The sequence below is a fragment of the Aythya marila genome (assembly GCF_965140915.1).
Source record: "Aythya marila genome assembly, chromosome: 3".
Lineage (NCBI taxonomy): Eukaryota > Metazoa > Chordata > Aves > Anseriformes > Anatidae > Aythya > Aythya marila.
Window position 1 is genome coordinate 26,848,747 of NC_139044.1, and position 23,447 is coordinate 26,872,193.

The 23,447-nt window shown below is 36.8% G+C and overlaps 1 protein-coding gene across 1 annotated transcript in view; it reads left to right on the forward strand.

Annotated features, from left to right (window-relative positions):
• Positions 1–23,447, forward strand: part of CHRM3 (cholinergic receptor muscarinic 3) — a 273,820-nt gene that overhangs the window by 145,615 nt on the left and 104,758 nt on the right. Inside the window, 2 exon segments of the mRNA XM_082756224.1 lie at positions 2,800–2,854; positions 2,857–2,906. Of these exon segments, the coding sequence (XP_082612350.1) occupies positions 2,800–2,854; positions 2,857–2,906 (105 nt within the window).

A 23,447-nucleotide genomic window follows, 5' to 3' on the forward strand; every position in this document is an offset into this window, starting at 1 on the left:
ATCACTCACTTCCAGATGTAAAATACAGATCAGCCATCTTCCCTGATTTTATCTTGAGTGTTTTGAACCAAGGTAGAAAGATGTGTGGGAATAAATCTTTTACATGGTTGCTTCAAATGAACTTTGATGTTCTTCAAAAGCTGAATGGTCAACTAGTCTTGATCGTTTTTCATAGTGAGTAGAGTTGTTACTTATATTGCTGGATTTGCAAACAGTACAAGCTTTTTTGAGGAATCTTAGTCTACTGTAAATTGGGGCAGTGAACTCCAAAGCCCTTTTTCGCTATCTGCATGGTTAGAGGAGTAAAACTGGATTCTGGGTAGCAATAGCAAAAAATTAAAATGTAGTCAAAAATGACTGGGAAGAAATTTCTTTATTCAGAATAACTTCAGAAGTTAATTTAATAATGAAATAGTTTATTGCTAATTAAAAACATAATAATTTAATGAGAAGGAAATTATTAAGCATTATTAAAATTTGAGTTATAATTGTTAGAAACCATCATTCCTCAGCTAACCTAGGAGGCTTCCATTTTAAATTGTTTTTCAGTCTTAAAAGTGATCTAAAAGTGACTTAAAACTGGCTTTGGTCATAAAGCAGGTTGTTTTATTTTGTTTTGGTTTTGCAGTCATAGTGTGAATAAAAAATATTTCTCATCCTTTATATTTCATCTATATAAATTGGTTGATTTTTTTTTTTTCTTTAAGTGTTGAATTCCTATTGTTGATTCTTGGGTAAGGGCATGTAAGAGTTTCACTGGGGACCTTCAGACCTTGGTAACAAGCAAATGCTATGGAAGCTGTAGTTTTAACTGATGAGAAGCTTGCTGTGACATGGAGACACTGCTGGATCACTGGAGTGGACTGAAACCAGAACTTGTGTTCTTAAAGGCGTGGAATTACCCTTCCTGGGCTAAAATGTCAAGTCCTTCTACCAAACCCCTGGCAAAATCATTATGGTGCTTATCCATAACTTTGCAGAGGCAAAGCCCTTTCCAGGAAGGAGGTAGTTAAAGGAAGAGTGTGAGCTCCCCGGCTTCTCCTTGCCTGTGTCTGCGTGTTTTGCTTTCTTTGCTCGGTGACCTTAGGTACAGACGTGTTTCCTTGTGCTGCACTTCCTTTGCCTGGTCTGCTGGGAGTAGTGGCACAAACAGAGCATTTGAGTAGCCACTTGAAGATAAACTCCTGGTTGTTTCAGGAGGCGGATCTGGAATTACCTTCCATCAGCCAAATGTTGACCTGGACGAAGAGGGTATCAAAGCATGCTCTTGCAGAGGGGTTTGCCATGCTGATGTGTCCAGGCTCCTTCCAGTTAAGGATTCCATGGCACCGTTTGTAAGACAGTTAATGCATATTCCTTCTTTCCTGGCTGCATTTCATTGGGTCTGCTTCTTTTCCATTCGTTGCTGCAAATACAGCATCTGTTGTTTTCATGTGGCATAAGGGCGTGTGCAGATTCGATTCCCTCCTGATGCATTTCACTGCTGGCCTGTGTGGAGTTAGCAGAGGGAACGGCTCTCCTCCAGAGAGTGTTGTACTAGAGGAGGGAGATACCTTTGTAGCTAGTGGTATATCAGAGCTGTGGTAAAGGGCTGTTTTGGTGTGCAACAGTGTACGTGGGTAGCCAGTTGCTGTCTCCTTCCCTTCTGAAGATGAATTGGAGTGTCATCCCAGCCTTGTTTGCTTATAGCCTGTCTCGTTCTTGCTCTTTTTGGTTCTGTTGTTGTTATTTACCGAAAAACTAAGCATCCAGTAGAGCCAGTGCACTCTCTCTGGTCTGCTGCCTCCTTTTTGTAACACCTGGGAGTGAAACCTCTTGGCACGCTGATAAAGGCTGAAACACTGAGAGAGCACATGGAGCATCTGTTGATTCAGAATCACTCTTCTGTGTTTAAGTTATTCAAAGGGGCTTAGAAGCCTCAGGCTGCAATGGCATGTAATAAATGGGATAATAACGGCACATGGTTCCACTTGGCATTAATTAGAACTAATGAAATGGAACATAGTAGTCAGTGGCTAATCCTCCTACACTTCTGACTCCAGGAATTTACAACCTTTGCAGAGGAAAATGTGTTGCATAGGTTTTAATTATTGTTGTTCTTGCTTCCTCTATGTGTCAACTTTTAAGAGCAGCAGTATGTTAAATGAAGCTGAAACTATAATATATTGGATGTATTAGGGGGTTCTTTTTCTTCCTTTTTCTTTTTTTTTTTTTTTTTTTTTTTTCCATTTTTATTTTTTTGGAGTGAAAATTAGTATTCCAAACCAGCTTTTTAAATTGCTTAGTTCAAAAGACAGCATTTGGGGAAGAAAAAGGAGAGTTGAGTTCTGATTTCTACCCTTGCATTGAGCTGCTCCCAGGGTCTGAGCGGGCTCAGCAGTCCCTATCCCTGTGCATCCAGAGGTGCCAGCTTCCAAGAACAAGCCAGATAGGCTCCCTTGCTGACTCAGCTGCAGACTTTGTATTATCTTAAGCAAATGGTTTTCCACAATTTGGTCACTGGGTTTGAAAAATCATTTGAAATCATTGAGACTGTACGTAGCCCCTGGGGGTAGGTGGGAGCAACCCAAATGCTTCTCAGTGCCATCGTATTACCAGTGTTCCAGATCTGTGCAGTACATGGAGACTTGAGTTGTTCTTACAATTTTCAGCTTAGGGTTTTGTTGTTGTTGTTGTTGTTCCTTTTTAAGAAAAAAAAGGCTTGTTTTCTCTTGATCCAGAGGTTACTTTGGGCTTACATGTCTGTGTCTCTGCAATCTGTTCTAATAGTTTCTCCTCTCTCTTTTGTTGTGTTCACAGCCTACATGCTGACATACTACCAGTTTTGTTTCCAAAAGAGGAGTTCACAGAGCTACACAGTGCCTGATCCAAGCAGCTGCGTTGATGTTCTTTACTGGACCATGTAGGTAAAATTCAAAAATATATTTATTCACAGTATGCCTTTCCAAGTATTGAGTATATCAGGAAACAGTTGATTTTTGGTAACAGTGCTCACTTTGGTAAGTCAGGTTCTTTTGGAATTTATTGACTACAAAATCATTGAATAAGGCCCTCCAACTTTGTGATGTGTTTTATTCTGAACAGACATGCAGCTGTAGACCATCATACGGAAGTGTTTAGGCTACTTGCCACATCTACTTTCAGATGCTGTGAACACTAGGAACACTTTGATGCCTGTCATTCTGTAGGTATACCTGAGCTAACTTAACAGTAGGAATAGTAACATTAGTGGCTGCAGTGGTTCAAATTTTGGCTTAGGCACAAAACCCAGCAGAAAAATTGAATAAATTCTCCAGAAGTTGGCAAACCTTGAGCTTCTTGTTATTACAACTGCATAATTAGCAGAATAAGAACTGGACTGAGCAGGTTTACATGAATGAAACTCTGTGCCTGTTTTAAGTGTACAACAGTATCATGGTTTGGGTAAGTGAAAGAAAGATAATTTCAGGTTATTCCTGCTATCTTGAGCTTCTGCACAAACCATCATGTCTTCTGTGATTTTCAGACAAAACAGAAAATGTAGCCCATATTTCACCTCCAGGATAATTACCTGCAGAATAATTCAGTCTTGCTGTAGTAAAGATGATAATCCAACAAGGAAAATGCAATTTCCAGAAAACTCTGTTTTCCCTTCCGGTTTTAGTATGGTAGTTGAGTTTATTTTCAGCAAGTCATTTCTCCCTGTGAAAGGAAATCTAGGCAAAGAACTAAATTGTTCCAGATAAATTGCTAGCATTCATTATCACTTGTCTGCTTTCTCCCTTGTATGTTACACTGTTTTATGACTCAGTTGTAGTGGCATTTAAAATGATTTACATGAATTGAGGATTGGTATGCTACAGCATTAGCATTGTATTTGGTGTTTCTTTCACATTTCTTACATGGTTTTGTAAAACTTCCACCCCGATTTGTATTTCTGATTTTGTGGAAATGAACCATAAACATGGGTAAGTAGCAGTGCCTTAGATGATCTGTATTTACACATATAGCCACACTCCTTACACAGAAGACTGCTCTCCTCACATACTTGCTTTAGGGACTGTGGCACTGACAGTTTATTGTGATTGTTTCTGGAGTGTGTTGGGACTTCAGTCACTCAGTTCTATCTGTATTGAGAAATCTTCTAACCAAGACATCTTAGAAAAGGATTTGCATAGCATGCTAGCTGGATCTTTATAGCAACAAGTTGTTCAGATGACTCCTGAAGCAAGGCTTATCCTGCTTTCATATTGTGAAATTAGGACATAACATCTTGCATGCTGTTACACAGCTCGCCATATTCGGTTACAGTTGTTTTTACCTTTCATGTTGTGTTGGCCATATTCCAGCTTTACTTAGAAGTTTTTTCATGTGTTATGTATATGGTAAAGATTTTCAGGTTTTTTTTTTTTTCAGGTTCTGTGAATAAAATACTGAAAACACATACATTTCATGTATGAGATTCATGTTCCTTGGTGTGAGTATCCAAAATCTTCCTCAGCTTGTAACTAAGGGGCAGGGAAGCAATCCCAGAACACATTCGTTATGCTGGATACTGAGTCTGAGGAGAATGTTTTCTCTGTAGGTTTCAGAAGCACAACTATCATCTAACAGGAATTTTTAAATTGATTCTGAAATTCAGAATATCCCAAAGGAACTAGAATTCAACTGTGTTCAGTTTCAGCCTAAAAAGAAAGTAACAAAGAAAATGCTTGGATTCATATAATTCATTTCTACAAAATTTGTTACAGGCCACATCTCTCTCCTTTTGTAAGGTTGTTTTTATGACTTAGACTGTAATATGATGGTGTGGAAACACTGAGCATAAAGTAATGAGTTAAAACACCAAACCATATACTCCAGTCTAGAAAAAAAATATTAGTATAGGTTTCAGAAAGCCAGAAATGACTGTCTTTTTGTTGTTGTTGTTGTTTATTTGTTTTTCTGATACTAAATTAACAATAACAAAGCCACTCGTATAAATATAAGTGATGGATTGTGTTCTGTTTACACTGTTGTGCTACCTCTTAAGGGATTATATGTATGAAGAAATAATACAATAATGTGCTTTACCACCCACAAAGGGGCATTGCATTAAACAGAATTTGTCAGCTCATCTGAACACATTACATTAGTTAAGAGGAGCAGCATCATTTTGCTTAGCAAAGGTACATTAGCTCTGCTGTTTGAGCTGTCAGAATCAAAAAATCTTTCCTGAACGCAATGGTAGTGGTCACTATGACAAGCATTTGTCATTTAACACAAGTGCTCCAGTAGCTTTTAGCAAAGTATAGATGTCTGCAAAGTTTGTAGTAAAGATCAGCTTTCTAATATGAAGTGCAAAGCCCAAGACACTTGAGGTAACTTTCGAGTCTGTTCTAGATAATGGCTGATCTAAAAGGAGATAGACGAAATGTCTTTTCTTAGAAAGTTTGTACAGCAACATATCCATGTTGGTTATTTTTTAAAATAGTGTTAAAATTCATTCATATTTATTTTGCTTGTTTTGCATTAATAAACATGATACAAATTCTTTCTGCACATTTAAATATCTTCTTTAAACTCTATTAAATCAACAAAATCTACTCCTTTGAAGGGAGTTTGTGCATTAATGCAGTCAAACTCTAGAGCATCAATGTTTGGCATGGAAATACTTGCTGTTCTTCATTATCCCATGAAACATCATTCAAACTCTAAACCCAAACCTAATGAGAACTTGTATTTTTATTTAATTATTCATTTAGTTTTAGAATTAGTAGTAGGTTAGAGGAAAAGATCAGGCTTGACAAAAAAAGAATAACCAATTCAAACCGTATGTAGTTTGTGAATACAGTTGTCATGAGTTCATAACATAAGCTGCCAGATCTTACATTGCTTACTTAATTTGTTCCTGTTTAAACAACCCCCCTTTGAAGTGATTTGGCTTGACATTATTTCAGGGAAGCATCACAGTTTAGACCATTGTATATTTATGGCTAGTGTGTTAGTTAATGATTCGTCCATGAGGTGTTAGGTGCTATTATGGTTTAAAAAAGTGATTAATGGCTGAAATCAATTTTATACAGGTAAAAATAGGCTTTTTTTCACAGCTATTTTTTTTTACAGCTTTTTGGCTGTAGTTATTTAACTGAGTCCAAGCAGTGGCTATTGATGGTGAGGGGAGCACATAGATTGGGGTTCAGTTTGTGCATTCATATTCACTTACTTACTCATAAATGAAATACTTGAATTACTTGTAGTAAAAAAGGTAACACAAATCATTTGTAACATGAATCTTGAGAGAAAGTGTATACTTTATCCTAGAAAGCAATTTGTTACTTAAATGAAGGATGGAAACATTTACGTATTTAAATTTCAGTATATAAAATATAATTGTTTTCAGATATAATTCCCGCTAGAGTATAGTGTAAACAATTATTTCATTACATGCATTAAAAATGGAAGTGGACTGGTTATGTCTGAATTCCATTGCTTCTAAAACCCCTAACTTTCGCCAGTGAAGATCTTTCTTTTTTTTTTTTTTTTTTTTTTTTTTTTTTGAGGGGAGACTATTAGTTTTTGGAATTGCAGAATTCTATTTCTTCTGGCATTGAAAAAAAACCTTGGGTTTTCTTGTCACGTACTTCACCAGACTGATCATGTTTAACTTGCGAGGAGTGACTAGTTTGCAGCTGTAGGTGGTATGTGAGATACAGACCTCAGGAAGAGCATGATTTCCATAACCACTTCAAAGGAAATACATTATAAATAAAATACATTTCTCTGGGGGCTTACAGAGCCATTCTGTTTATAATTTAAATTACATTAAGCTAAGTAAAATAGTACAGTAAAACCCTCAAGGGAATTAAGTTTGAACATTACATTACTTCCATTAATTGGAAGTATTTTACTCTCTCTCTAATAGTTTATTTTTCATTGAATATATATATAATTAAAAGTGTTGTCATTATAACAGTACTCATTCTTTCCTATTCTGTGTTCTAAGCACTTCTGTTCAGTTTATTCCAGTAGTTTTGTTTGCCTACGATTCTTCATTTCTCACTGCTTTATTTCTGGTGACAATCCCTCCAAGCATCAGTGTACAACAGAAGATGACCGTTGCCATTTGGCTGATGTTCTGCTTAAGCAAACTCATACTGAAACTGAGACTCCTGACCAGCCTGAAGTTCTGCATTATGTCTGGGGAGCGTAAGGCTTTCTTTTGTTAGAGTATTTTAGAGTCTGCTCTTCCAAACCGCACAGCTTGCTTCTTCCAGGTTATTTGCAGAGGTAACTGTTACGTGGGGGCTGTAGGATGTGAGAATCCACTCGTCTCCCTGCTTTATAAATTTTACTTTTTACTTATAAAACTCAGAGAAAGAGAGAAGATTCTGTACAAAAGGACGTACGTGCATATGTGTGTGTGTGCATTTTGCATATCTGTAGATATAATGTCATACATATTTGTGTATGCGTCTGTGTGCAGAAATCGTATGATTTGGTATACATACAGTTTCCTTTCTTTTCTTGCTAGAAATTTATGCCTACTCAGTTTCATATGGAATCCTAATATCATATTCTACTTTAAACCATTTGAAGATAATATGACTTCCAGAAGAGGGTGACAGGATTTGCACTAGGAAAATTTTGGAATACCTTAGAGAGATACCTAATTCTTAGAGTGATTTATTCTTCTTTCCTTTTTCACCCTATAGCAAGAGACCATCCAGCTTGAACTAAATCAGGTTATCATTCTGAACAGCAAGGAAGGCAGTAAATCTGTAGTGCCAGGCTCCTCTAATATTTGCAGCTTTTCAATATGGTTATCTGTAGAAATGATCTAAGCACATATAAGCTTACAGAAGCTGAAGCAGCTTGTATAAGCGGGGCAGTCCCATATGGGATACTTACTCCCATTTTAGAGTCAGCTTTAAAACAGCTGCTAACTTCAAATTAATTCTCATGTAAAGTTTAAAGCAATCTCTTTGCTTCGTATCAATTAATCTCAAGTGATTCTTTTTTTTTTCCCTCATGGGAAAATAAATCTTTATAGCTAAATAGTAACAATATTGAAAAATAAAAAAGAAAGAAGCCGTGCACAAATTTTCCCCTAATTTACGAAATGTTTGCATTTTAAAGACCACAATCAGAGGGCAATAGTATTTAAGGTAATGCTGGATTTAATAAACACTTTATTTACTTGAGAGTTTCATGTTAAACTAAGCAAACCTTGGAGGGGGAGAAGGTGGTACAATATATAAAAGCTTAAACGTGTTTTCTATTGACTCAGAACCATAAAGTGTTATGAAACATATAAGAAGACTTACTTGCAAAAATCTAAAGAAATTACTACTTCAGGCAATTGATTTGGAAAGGAAAATCATTTAGTTCCAAAATGTCCAAAAGTTCTAGTGCACTTTTTTTCTCTCTTCTGTGCATAAGATAACAACTTGCCTGGTCTGTTTTTCTTGTTACACTGTTCCTAACAATCATCTTGCCACTAATTTGTACCTTTCATGTTGTCTCTCTTGATTCTATAGTGCTGTCTTGATATCTGTTTTTATTTTATTTTCACCACCGTGGTGAGTAAAAGAAATATTACAATACTAAAATCAGGTGTATTTCAAGATACGTTAAATTACTTAAACATAGGAAAATGTTTTTAGCACACAGAAGTAAATGTTTTACAGCAGCACACTGTATTACAGTAACTATAATAAAACATACTGCATTGATACAGATGTAAGCCATCTCTTTCTTGTTTTCTTATTTAGCCTATGCATTTTCTGGGGAATTTATTGTGACTGATGTGTTGGTGGCTGCTATCAAAATACAAATAATAAAAGATATAATAGTGGAGGTCTTGGTTCAGCTGCAGTAGGTAAGCGATGTTGCTTTGAATCCGAGAATGTAGGAAGAAAGGAAATGGTCTAAACACAGAAGCTGCATTTGTACTTTTTTTTTCTGGGATTTTTCTGCCTTTTTCATTTTAGACTTCAGATGAATAAGCGATTAAAAACACAGCTTTATCTTCAGTTCTTGGGCACAGTGTATCACTTGTGCATGAAAGCTGGAGGGTTTGCAGTCAGCTCTAGCAAGATGGTCACTGCTGATTTGCCCGGTGCTGGGCGAATTACAAAGGTTATGCTTTCATGACAGTGCATGACTTCTGAGAAATGCCTGCATTTTATTGCGATGCTATTGCAGAGACGATTCTACCAAGTAAATTGCCAAGGGCTGATGCCTTAAGGTACAGCGACTCTTCGAACCCCACAGCCTCAAAGTCGGCCCTGGTATTGACATAGATGTAACTTAATGCAGCAGTTTGTGTGTGAGGAAAAAAGGAATCCTTGGTGCTCAAAGCATTTTAAAATCTCTGCTTCTTTGGTGAGGATTTGAAGTGTCTTTGTCTGAAGCTTGTTGTTTCAGGACAGATTCAGCAGGTTTGCAGAATATGTGGATACCCTGTATGAGTTAGGGTCACCTTCATTGCAGTCTGGAATTAAAGTGTTGGGGAGTTCTTAAAGCTTATTGTGGGCATTAATAGAGAAGAAGAAATTAATAGTGTGCCTGCAGGTTTTTCTATGCAAGATACTTCATCCTTTATGAGTATTGCTATTTTATACTATTAACAGAGGGACTGCACTGACAGACTGAGGAATGGAGCTGTAAAATAAATGATTCTCTATGATTCTTCAATTTCAAACTTCTCTCAAATTAATTAAAGGATTAATTTAATTAGTTAAAAGGATTGCTGTCGTTGCTTTGATTATCTTAAAGTGAAATGAAAAGTATTTTGAACAGCAACACGACAGCAGTTTATAGATCTCTGGTTGGAAAGTAAACCAGAGATGAAAAAAACTCATCAATAAATTTGTAGATATTACTGATCAAAAACCTGAAGAAATAGCCCAGAAAACAAACAAACAAACAAACAAACAAACCCACCATCTTTTATGGAATCTTTGTGATTAATGAGTTGTTCATGGCCAATTTGTTTAAAAGCAAATTTTGTTGTTGATTTAAAAATCACACACACGGAAAAAAATATATATATAAATAATAATAATAAAAAAAAACACACAGCAAGTTGAGGTTAACAAACTGTTGCTTGAACAAGCTTTAGCTTAAGCAGCATTTTGCTTTGCTATGCCAAAGATCGGTGCTGGCCCCTGATATGTTCAGAAGCTCAGACGTGTGGAGAGAGCATGGCATTTTTTGGCGTCGGCTCGTTGGGGCAGGTTGATGGGGGTGAGGAGGCAGCATTAACAGCAGTCTGGGGTCAGCTCATTTCCCCAGGATCCGGTGTGACTGTGGTTTTGAACAGCTGGAGGCTCCATTGGTCTGAAAAGCACATACTGGGCTGCTCATCAGCTGGCATTTCCCTGCTTGGCTGACTTGCAGCAGAAGGCTTGAGAGGCAATGTTTTGACATGTAGTTTGTTAGTGACATTATATTATGTGGATACTTTGTCTGTCTTCAGAAGTTCTGAGTCTTCAGGATATGTATCTCTGAATATTTTTTAAAATATTTCTTCCCTTCTGAAACTTTAGTGGATATTGCATGGTTAATAAAAATAAGTTTAGTTAAAGCAAGTGTCATCATGAACTTGAACACATGAAATTGTAGTCTGTGAAAACAGCATGCAAAAAGGAAAACCAAGATGCTGTGTAAACATATCTAAATAAATGTTAGTGAAATAGAAATCTGTAAAATTATGCTGAAAAAAATGACTTTTCAGGTATCTTTTGAAGCGTGGGTATTATGTGTTTTATGCCAAGGTATTACCTTCTCTAAATGATTATTATTGTCCATTATCTTTATGCATCTGTCTTTTTGGGACTATTTGGATTATATGCCTAAAACCCAGCTGACATTAAGAAAGATTTAAACTATTGACAAATCCTTTTTCTTATTATTATTCTTATTATCTAGGGGAAACTCAGAAACCTCAGGACTACCAATCTATACAACCCCTTTTCTTTCTAGCCTTAAAATTTTATATTTTGAGGTTCTGTTAGCAATTTTGTGGCTATCTGTAATGGCTGAAGACAACTGGGACAGTTCTTCCTGAAGACAATTTGGAACAAACTGTCCCAAATGTCTACAAAGAGTATAAAGGGTTATATCATCAGATGACATTGTATGCTTAAAGTAGATCCACAGTCCACACACATGCCACCCTGACTATTTGTCATATGTATCAGCAGTTTGAGCTCTACAAATTCAAGCTCAAACTCAGTAGTTACATTGTTATTAGTTTGCTCAGAACATTTTCCAGTACAGGTAAAGATTTGTTGGAAAGGGTCAATAATTAGTGGGGTATTTGCTTAGGTTTCTTCCTCTTTTTTAAAAAAAATAGTGTTAAATTGTAATAGTTCCAATGAGGCTTTTTAGCTATGGCAATTTAAAGAAAAGAGCAAAGCTTGAAAAACTGTCTGTATTTGTCTGGGCTCTGATTTCTGGTGATGCTGCCTGTGGAGTAGTACAATACTTACAGCAGTGTCTGTCATTTATGCTAAAGTTGAAAATCGAGGGAATAAAGCTTCAAAACCTTCAAGACAAAGAAGGTGGAGAGCTGCCTTGAAAAAGAGAAATATCCTCAGGGGAAAAAAATAAAGTTGCTAGGACTTATTTTTAAGAAAATAAATGAAAAAGAGAAAAGATATTATATTTAACAACACTTAAAGAAGATAGGACTTCATCTTTTAAAAGTCCTGTGGAGGACTATATGTTATTAAAGAAGATAGGACTTCATCTTTTAAAAGTCCTGTGGAGGACTATATGTTAAGCTACAGAGAATTTAATCTGCCTCTGAAAGATGAAAGGATGAGGTGAGCCTACCAGAATTCAAGCCTGTGCTTCCAAGGGAGTCTAGGTTTTTCTACCTTAGTGATTACATCTCAAAGCTATTTTCTGTGGCTATAAATCCCTCTACATTATTGCTTTAAAGAATTGTGTACAAACTGACTGTATCTCTGTGGGGTAGTGAGGAGTATCCATTATTTCAGCACGGGAACCAAGAGGATTGTAAGTCAGGTATTGAAGAAAAATACAAACAATTTCTGGTTGGCTCCTTTAAGACCAGTCCTTTTTCATTCAGGATACTTGCAGCAGAAATACTCACACAGCTTTGAATTTTTAGTTCAGTTTTGAGTGTAAAGATCCCAAAATTTAGGATTATTTATTTCCAAAGTATTTGATTTAGAAAGTTCCCCACAAGTTAAGACAAAAGCACCCTTTTCCTTGTCAGTAATATTTATGTATGTATGTATTTATTTGTTTCTACATTTTCCCTCATGACTACAAGTTTAAAATGAACGGAATTCTATTGTTCCACTTTTGTGGGGCTTACTAAGCAATGGTAATAGCAATTCAGAAGAACAGGTGACTGCCCTTTGTTTCCTGTTAACTCACTGGACAGAAAGACTGCAGTGTGTATTCAGACTTTTGTATAAGTTTTCTTGAAAACAATAGTGTATCCTATTTATATAAATTAAGACTTTTTTTTTAATTTGTGGTGAAATGTAATAACACACTTTCATTATAGTCAGTCTAAACATTGTCATCATAAACTGACTTTTAAAGTTAACCATGATTAGATACTTCACACATTTTTGCATCAAAAATTGTTCTTGAAAATTGATGCTTCATTTTTTTAACTGACTCAGAGGTTTTCACACTAACATAATATAAATAACTTAACCAGATAGTGACATGATGAATCTAGGAATGAATTGTTCCTGTGAGCTATCTAGATAAATCTATTTTCAGAAGAGTATCAGAAATTTTCCCACATAAAAGCAGATAGCATCATAATGTTTTGGCTTCAGTACTGCTCCTTTTTCATCTCTTTTCAGTGCTCTGGCTAATAGTTAACTATACATGTAGATTTTCATCCATTCAGTCATCGTGTGATTGTTGTCATGGATGGAAAGAACGTGCCAAATAATAGCCAGATGTTTACTTTTCATTAATTAAATATAAATGTTTATATAAGAAAATAAAGGAGGGTACAAGTTGATTAATATCTTGTTTTTATAAGACAGATATAATAGCAGTGTCTTCATGAAGCAGATTTGGGGGAGTGAAATTGGGTGCTGGGTTTCTGGAGATGTCTAAGGCAGATTAAACTTTCAACATGATGTTTTAGATAATTTTTAAAATAGAATGATGTTTCTGAGAGTTTCCTCTCCCAGAATAGCAAACTTAGAAGATGTCGGTAATGGCTGCGCACTAAGTAAGTGAGGAAGGGGCCAGGGAGGGGAATGATGTGATTTACTGGGTGCTCCCAAGGGCACCTGTGTACAGCAGCACTGCCCTAGGAGAGGATGGGGGAGATGCTACATCCTTCTCTTTGGAGGATGCAGAAAAAGTTATTTTTCTGAGTCGAAGCAGGGACAGTTTGACGAGCTTTGTGCCAGTGGAAGGAGCATGAACCTGAGATTTTTCTGCCCCATTTACAGGCAACTGAGTAGCAGCAGCAGTTATTGCCCTGGGAAAAGCTGTTCCTTCATTTCTCACCTTTGTGAAGATGTATGAAAACCAGGATGTTCTGGATAGTCCTCCTCATCTATTTTTCATCAGAAACAAACAAACACAATCAGTCCTTTTATTTGGGCCAACACATCCCTTAGAAAACCACGGACATCTGGCTGACAGAGACTGAATGGGTTTATACGTGTGTTTCAAAAAATGCAACAGACTGAATGAAGCAGAACATCTGTATGACACTGTTAATCTCAGAATAATACAGGTGACATTTATCTGCAACTTCTGATAATAATGGATAGGAAGCATGGATAAACTGTGGGAGATTGCTAGCTCAGATTAGATCTCAGCAGGCAAGGACATGAGAGCAGAGCTCTCTGAAGGCAAGCACGGCTCTGTCGTCTGTGGGTGCCGGTATCAGGGCATCTTGTTGCTGTGCTTGGCCCTCCACAGAGGTACCTAACAAGTGAACTGGAGCAGATATGATCTAAGTTTCAGTATGATTTTAAAGTAGTTCAACTAGTTGCCATAGATGAGTATTTCAAGGAAGAAATGCTACAAAATCAACATGATGGAAATGTGATCTGTGCAAAGCATGACTCCTTACAACAGACTATTAAGTTAGCAGTGCAAGCTGGGAGGTAGTAAAAGGGGTAATGTTGCTGAAGCAAAAAAATTGCATAACATGAAATTACAGCTGTTTAATACCGATATCATTTCATTGTTCCATTTTACTAGCTGTAAAGTAAATTCTAGTTTAGTGAAAAAAAAATATCTTTAGAAACAAAATCTTTAGTTGTAATGCTATGCTCAGAGTCCTTCCTGATCTCTACAGTAAGGATCAATCATTCTAAATGCATAGTGCTTTTTAGTAAACTATTTCCTGCTATGAGTGCTGAAACAGGAAAACAGTAGAGCATATGGTGAAACTCTTAATCAGGGTTTATTTAGGGACTTTTCTAAATTTGTATCATAATACACACTCTTATCTAGTAATCAATAGTGTTTGCAAACACAAAGCACTTCTTGTTTTATGGTGGCAATGTTGATTGCTTGCCAGATGCCATTCTTAATAACTTTTAACTCTGTCCTTCCCATAGAGATATTGCAACATCTTTTGGATATTAGTTGATTGCTTATCACATATACAAAGAAACATTTCCAATATTGTTCTGTTTCCATACTTCTAAAGAAGGATAAGAAATTCTGTGGCAAGGTTGTGCTTGCTCTTTGTTTCTGTGGGAATCCATTTCTCAGTTTCTAGCTAATTTCTAGGAAGTCTTACTCTACTTCCCATGTAATCAGTATCCACAAAAAAATTTCTATTGTGCCAAAGAAGTAAAGTCGTATGTTTGTAAAAAGACCAAGTCCCTAGAGGACAACTTGAAATACCACTCCCAGATGGGTCAGCCTGAACAATACATTGCCAAAATATAATCATGTTTAGGGAACTGCCCATTAAGTGATACTTCCATTAGTTCTTACGACATTTTTCTTGTTAAGCTGAAAATATCATGCAGTGTTCTTTTCTATTCCCTATTGCATGCCATGTAATGCTGAAGTCCCCACTTTTGTTCTGCATGAAATTTCCTCTGTAAATTGCTTTCCTTCAAAAAACAATGCTTCTGTCTGTCCATTCCTAGACAACTCAGGGGAATTTTTCAGATTGGAGGTAGTCAAAGAGCTTTAGGAAACTAATGAGCAAACATTAACTCTCACAGGGCTCATCTACTGCTCATGAACTTGCAGGAGGAGATACTGTGAATGAAGGACAAAATTGGTTGCTTTTTTGCATTGAGAGGCATCAGAAACCTCCACCCTACTCAAGATTTCTTAGATAGCAAAGCAAAATCTCTGACATATTACAAATGCTGCTGTAATCTTACTGCCATTCATGTACCCAACTATCAGGTTAAAATCTATTGGAGAAAGACTTCCTTTGAAAAGGTGGAGAAGAAATAAAATATTTGTCAAAGCAAAGAATTACGCAAGGGATATTTTAAATTTGTCAGTTTTATCTCCTGTTGCTGATTCTGTTGGAGCGAAGTCACCTGTTAAGTAAACAAAATGCTAACTCTGGTTTCCAATTCCCTAGAATGAAATAATATCCTAAAAAAGGATCTTCAAAAAAGTTGTATCAACATGATATCATAAAGATTCTTCTGAATCTTCAAAACATACTTGTTCAGTCTTCAGGCCAAAAGACTCTGTTGCTAGCTGTTAGTCTTCAAATTTTGGGGATTCAGATAGTCAAATAAAGCTTCTTCCACCTGTCATCTTTCATGCTTTATCACCTGTAGTTGAGGGTCTTTGAACTTGCTGTCAGTCCATTACTTTCTATTCATTGCTGCCTTATGATATCTCCAATTATACTTTTTTTTTTTTCCTACAAGTGCTACCAAAGAAAAACTTACTATAATGTATTTCAGAGATAGCTGAGGCTGCATAACTTTAAATACTAGGAATATTTTATGAAAGTTCAGAATCTTATTCAGCCTCAGCATGTATACAGAGGATATAAGGAGGAAATTAAATGATTTTAGTTAAATTTAGGCAGTGTAGTTAAGAATAAAGTTGGTGAGTGCATGGCACTATTGTCTGTATGTGAAAATAGGAACAACCTGGTTTCAATTAAATTTGCTTTGAGGAGGGAAGCCCAGGTACTGAAAGCACCAACAGGAGTAATGAAAGGTCAGTCAGTCTCAGAAAAAAAAGCAGTTGCTTTTTTCTCACTCACAGTGGGTGTAGGAGACAGTCTTTGGTTTATATCAGTCAAGAAGGTTTGATTTCATACCTCTGTATTCTCCATTAAAAGCTCCAGACTTTGTATTAGTAGATAGTTTTGTAAAGATAAGTCTGTGTATCCTATTTGTATTTTTGAAAATTATATTCTCTCTTCTGTCCTAGAGAAAAAAAGAAAAATATAGCAGCCATGAACTCTCAAATGTGTTGGGATGTGCAAGGAGGTTTTCCAGTAAGATCTACCTGGGTATGCGCTTGAGTTATTAAAGGTGGTCTCAGTACAGCAAATAACATTTCACTTCCTTTTCCCATGTTTCAGATTGAAAGAGTGAACACAGTGACATCTTCATATAAATGCTCAGAAAGCTCCAGAGAATGTAAAGTCACTTCTTTACCACATTTGTCGTATTGCTCTATTTCTGGTTAAGAAATGTGTTGCTAGATCTGTACAATGATTACATTGCATCCCATGTTATCTTTTGAGACAATCACTATAATTACCAGTCTACTCTACCCCTAGTCAAAAGTAATTTTGCAGACCCTTTGCAAGGGTTTGATATGGTATATTCCTGTTGCACCATTTGTGTATGAGCCATTCTCAGACTTCCCTTACAGACCAAGGATGTTGCACTTGCATAATGTAGCAAACCCTTCTAATCTGCCAAAAGTTTAGGATCAAGCTCTTCGGCTTCCCCAGAAATTTTCAGAGATGGGCTTAAGGTAAGCCTGTACTCTTATGCCTGTTCAAAACACCTCTCTGCCTGTTACACAAAGGAAAATCATTGGCTGCATTTCAAAGTTAAAACATATCTTAGCATTTCATTGGTTTGCTATTCCTGTTTCTACTTTTCTTATTCATCATTTTAATGTAGATATGCTAGATGGATTAATGTCTGCGCACTACAAATGAACACACTATCAAAAGGTATGTTTTTGTCTGGCTTGACGGACACTAGACTTTACTTCTGTGGACTTCTGTGAGGAATCTTATTGTCATGCTGCAACCCATGTTCTTGTTTTTATTTGCTCTGTTTTTCCATTCTGGAAGCTACAGAAATGACGGGGAAATACAGTAAATATGATCCATGCCATCTTATTCCCAAGTCAATGCCCTTTTTAAATTATTCTTTAGTGTAATATACAGTAACCTATTCTAACTTGAATATTCTTTGTGAGAAAAGGGAAAAAAAATGCAAATAATAGATGGGTTTAAAAAATAAAAGGGTGATTGGGAGAAAAATTTGCTTTTTTGTTTGTTTGTTTGTTTTTGTTTTCATTTATAGAGATAGCTGTATTTTTAAATGTCATTTTCATAATGTCCCTATCCCTGGGACTGTGAAGATTTTTTCCTCTGACTCTTTTTTCTGAGCAGAGCTATTTGAAAGCTGTTGTCAGGTTGTGTCATTGTGTGCTTGCAGAGAGATTTTAGGAGCAAGAGGACAGGTCCCAAAAGAAAACATCTATCTTCAACTAGAGCTAAGGCAAGTCACACCAGTGATTAGATTAGCTTGTTTACAGGTTAATTTCCTCCATAATTTTCAGTTGTTTTAGTTGAACATTTAAATTATAATGTTCATTGTTATAATTTAAATGACTTTCTGATCCATTATGATTATTTTTTTTCCTAAAAAAATATATTATGCCAACACCTAGACAAAGAAGCTGAGCCAACAAATGATCTGAAGGCAGACTGACTTCAGAGGAGTAGGGACAAAAGTGGGTAACTCTTCGTTTTCTTCTGGCTTACCTTAAGCATGGTTTGAAAGATTCAAAGGTCAGATACTCCAGGCAGCACCACCTCTTCTAGACTTTGCAGAAATTAAGAAGACTCAATCATAAATTATATATTTGATCCAGGTTTTATTCCAGATCAAACCAGAACCCCAGACTTTAACACCCCCAGAGAGATTTAGATTCCTCATCATACATGGTCTCTGCTATATCTTCCCAACTGCTTTTTTGCCCTCTTATCAATGTGTGAATGGCTGTGGTGAATGGAGTTAAATCCAGATGGAGGCCAGTCACTAGTGTTGTTCCCCAGGGCTCACTACTGCGGCCAGTTCTCTTCAGTATCTTTATCAAATGATTTGAATGAGCGGATTGAGGGCACCCTCAGTAAGTTTGCAGATGACAACAAGTTGGGCAGGAGTTGGGTAGGAAGGCTCTGCAGAGGGATCTGGATAGGCTGGACCAATTGTGCCAAGGCCAACTTTATGAAGTTCAAAACGGCCAAGTGCTGGGCCTTGCACTTGAGGCACAACAACCCCATACAGTGCTACAGGCTGTGGGGAGCGTGGCTGGAAAGCTGCCCAGCAGAAGGAGACCTGGGGGTATTAGTCAACAGCCAGCTGAATACAAGCCAGCAGTGTGCTCAAGTGGCCAAGAAGGCCAACAACATCTTGACTTGTATCAGGAATAGGGTGGCCAGCAGCACCAGGGAAGCGATTGTCCCCCTGTACTCGGCTCTGGTGAGGCCGCAGCTCAAGTACTGTGTTCAGTTTTGGACCCCTCACCACAAGAAGGACATCAAGGCCCTGGAGCATGTCCAAAGAAGGGCAACAAAGCTGGTGAAGGCTCTATAGAACATGCTGCTTATGAGGAGTGGCTGAGGGAAATGAGATTGTTTAGTCTAGAGAAAAGGAAGCTCAGGGGAGACCTTATCACGCTGTGCAATTACCTCAAAGGAGGTTGTTGCATTGTGGGGATCAGTCTCTGCTCCCAAGCAACAAGCAATAGGACAAGAGGAAACAGCCTCAAATTGCTCCAGGGAAGGTTTAGGATATTAGGAAAAAATTCTTCACAGAAAGGATGGTAGAGCATTGGAACAGGCTGCCCAGGGAAGTGATTGAGTCACCATCCCTGGAGGTATTAGAAAGACATGTAGATGTGGTGCTTAGGGACAGGGTTTAGTGGTAGCCTTGGCAGTGCTAGGTTAATGGTTGGACTTGACAATCTTAGAGGTCTTTTCCAACCTAAATGATTCAGTGATTCTGTGTACATTTCCATTTTCTCTTGGCCCTCAGCAGCATGACTAGCTTGGGTTCTCATTACTGTCTCTTGCTTCCTCAGGAATTAGCTACTTTAATACATGTGAGGGTCTGTACTGAAATATGTGAAGTGGGAAAAACTGTAGTAGGAAACAGGTCTCTGTGTGGCGCAGCAAGTGGGACAGTTAGGATAAATGTATGAGTCTAAATATGTCCATGATTTTAAATGGCAGTGACCTATGTTATCAGAAAAAAAAATCTACTTCTCTGTTATATCCATTAGATGTCCTGGATTATTCCTTTGTTTTGCTGCCAGTCATTATGTAATGTTATTTGTCCTTCTACTTATCAGCGTAAGGTTAATATGTACCATATGTCTGTATTCCACTGCTTTTTTAAAAAAAAATTTTTACTAATGAATGGCATTTCTAAATTTGCTGTTATAACCAGAAATGGGATAGAATGGAAAGAAATAACTGTAAATGAGACAGTATAACTACCTGTAGGTAGGAGGAGTAATTTATCATATATGGCAGTGGTTACAAAAAAGACTTTGTACACTGTAAGAGACATACAAGATTTGTTATAAAAAATGTTTGAGGTTATATTTGTCGCCACATTGATTTACTACTCTCAGTGGAAACTCACATAGTTCTCTCTCTTCTAGTTGCCACATCAAGTTCTAAGAGGACACTGCATTTTAAAAGTATAGACGTATCTGTCTTTGGTGGAGCTTAAACAGATTTGCAGTGTTTGCATTACTTTTCCTAATTTATTCTACTTAGCGCTTTTATGCCATTCACAGTTCTATTTCATGACAGAAATGGATCCTCAGGAGCATCTTGGATGGATTTTTTTTTTTTTAATAATTTGCATCTTTGATAGAACAAAACATTGAAAAATAAACCATAAACTAGGTAGGAATTTGTTCACCATGGAAGCAGCTGTCTACAATTTGCTGCTTTAGTTAACAAGAGATTTCACCTTAATCTGATGCATTAGCCACTGATTATGGCTGTAACCATTTTAGTAGTATAGCCACAACTCTGTAGTGGTAGTATTTTGTTGTTCATATGCTGTATGTTTTGAAAACTCTTTTCAGGCATTTGCCAAATTCCAGAACACAGCTCAGTTTCCAAGGTTTCTCAGCAGGATTTCAGATCAAAGTATAATTGCTTTGGCTATGTCCATTGTGAGATTTTGGAGTAATTGTAGCTTGTATATGAAACTCAAAAGATATCTTAACCTCTAAAACTCTACAAAACTAAGGAGAAATCTAAATGACACCTTGCTACAAACTGAAATAGTTTCAGTTTACAGAGATCTAGCATTTTTCATCAACGTAAAAAATATTCAATGATGCTTAGTAGCCTATTATACCACTGCACATTGTTTTCCTTCTGAATAGTTATCATGCAGGTGACTTTAATTTCCTGCAGTAAAGTTTGTACTGCTGTTGTTATTATTAACTTATATAGGCAAAATATGGTTATAAAATTTTGTCTGGTTTGTTTGCTTAAATCCACACTTTAAGTAAAAATTAGAATAATCTTCTAATCTTCTATAAAATTTCTTAAGAGTAAACTAGGAATTTCTACCTGTAAATAAATTGTCAAAACTTGTTAGAAGTTGCTGTTGTCATTTTAATGCTGTTGCAGTGCAGTTTTGTCTCTGGACGTTTTTTTGACAGATCTTTCATTGTTTCAATAGAAGGAGAGTAACTTACCCATTCTACCACGTATGAACTTCTTATGAGGGACATAAAGTTCTGCAACACTGTGAGGTCTGAAAGTAGGACAGTGAGGGGCAGAATCTGCTGATACTGCAGGTAAATGAAGAACTATGAAGTGCCTAAAGGCAGCTTGCATTGTCAAGGGGCTATTGGTGCCCTTGGTACTTAGTCATGTTTTTAGCCTTGCTTGCTTGTAGATTTCATTGAATCAATACTTCCCTGCTTGCACTCTTTGTGTGAAGCACCTTGCAGGAGTGAAAGCCACCCAAGAGACCAATGTGAGAGCCTCAGTGGTAGCACTGAGAACAGCGATCTCCTTGGAGCTGCTGTCCTCTTAGTATGCAGTAACTGTTATTTTTAATAATTATAGTCAGCATTGTTCCTGCTTAGGTGATGATATGTTTAGGTCTCATCTTTAGAGATAAATTGGTTCTATTTTGCCAAGCATCTTAGTTGATAGCATTGACATTTAAAGTAAAAAGAACTAGGGCACTGATTAAAAATATATATGTATATGCATAGTTCATCTCAAAGATCAATTTAAAATTTGTGAGTTACTCATTTTCCCTTCTTAGCTTTCAATTAGCAAGGTGAAAAGAGTGTGGTGGAATCATGAAAAGGCCTGTAAAACAGCTGTTGCTCTGTTTTCAGAATAGGATGTGGAGTTTTTATCTACCAGACTATGATAAATTGGTAGCTGTATCTGCATTGTAATCATTCAAGACAATGTGCCTCATATAAACATCTCACAGCTGGGTTAGATTTACTGAGTATGGGACAATCAGAGAGTTCAGTTCAAGTTATTAGCCTACATATCTACTCCATACCTCAGACAAGCTATATAGCTAGTATGTTAACTACCGCTGAATTTTGTGTTACTGCAGCTGTCATTAGCCTCCAATATCATCAGCCTAGTCTCTTTGCTAATGTAACTATTACAGCTTCTAGAGTGTTAGTTGAACAGGGAATACCAAATGGACTGCTAGCGCTATTCTTGCATTGATTTCATGGGGCCTGTGCACTCACCGTTTCAACGAGTTTTCAGCCAAATGGAATCAGACAGCTATTGCTCAGCTTAAGCATTGGAACAGAAAACAATAATAAAATACTTTTTGCGTATCTTGGTTAATCTCAATATTCTGTAGATACACTTAAAGGTAGGTGTGAGATAAGCATACCTTAAGAGTCTTCAGTGTGATAATACACTGGGTTCCTTTTAATTTAGAGTAACGTGCTCTACAAGCAATACGGATATTGGCCATATTGGATTTTAAATTACGCCAAGTACTCTGCAGTGCCTTAATCCATGAAAATATTTGCAGGCTTCTCTTAGGCTTTCTTTGTCTCTAAAAAGTCCAGTCCAGGGAATATACAGCAAGTCCTGATGTTTGTCTTTCATATAATACATCTAAAATGTCAAAGCAATTTTGAACACAGCCAGAATACATTTTTAATTAGTCTGCAACCTCAAACTATAAAATTTGAACCACGATGGCATCTCTGAGACATCTCAGAGAATATGTCTGAGCTATTCCACTGGGAAGCTTACACCTAGGCCAAGTAGAAGATGGCTCTTCTGGAGTTCTCAAGCTTCAGAGGCTTGATTTTACCAGCTAATAAACTAAGCAGCAATGACAGAAACAGTGTGCCAGCTAACACAGCTCAGTATTACACTGTGCCAGGAAGTTGCTCTGTGTTGTTATGCACCTCCAGAGGCATTTATTTTCCTGCTTTTTGCTCTGTATGAGCTTGCTGGATGCTTTACTCTCTGTCTGCTCTGGGCTGCAGTTTGGTACACAGTTTACACAGTCAATATGTACAAGCCTTGCATCTTCACTACTCCTGCTCAGTTCCCTTTAAAAGAAGGTGTCTTTAAGTGATATATATGCAGTCAAATAAATGAATATTTCTATGTGAGCTCCCCTCCTAATTGTGTGCTGTGCTATTGTGAAGCAGAATTTAATAATAAACTGGGTGCTTCAACATAAGGTGGAATTTGTGTATGGCCCCTTTCAAATTAGAACAGCATCTATGTTTGATTTTGTTGGCCTTTCATGTTTTGTTTAGTTTTTGGAGGTTTGGGGTTATTTTTTAAATGTTCTTGAAAACACTTAACTCTTCGAGATCCATGTTTAGTATTTGTGTCATCAAGATGGCCTATTTGTCCACTGCTTCTGTTGATACAACAGCTGTTGATACCAAATAACCTTTCACTTTACAAATTCAGTTTCTGATGAACATATTTACCCCTTTCACTCTCATTAAATGGGAGTAAAACAGTTGTATATTTCTCCCTGGATGAAAATAAGTGGAAACTGTGGTCTTAAAACAAAATTGATACATAAAATAATCATCTCTCTACTGATCTTTCCTGCTCTCCCATCTCAAATTACAAATTAAAAATTCAATAACCAAGATGTATTTATATGACATTACAACATTTTTAAACTTAAGAAAACAAAAGCTAAACCACTGTTTTGCTGGACTTTGATGAATGATAAACTTGACCTTTGGGGTGTTTCTGTTGTGGTTTTTTT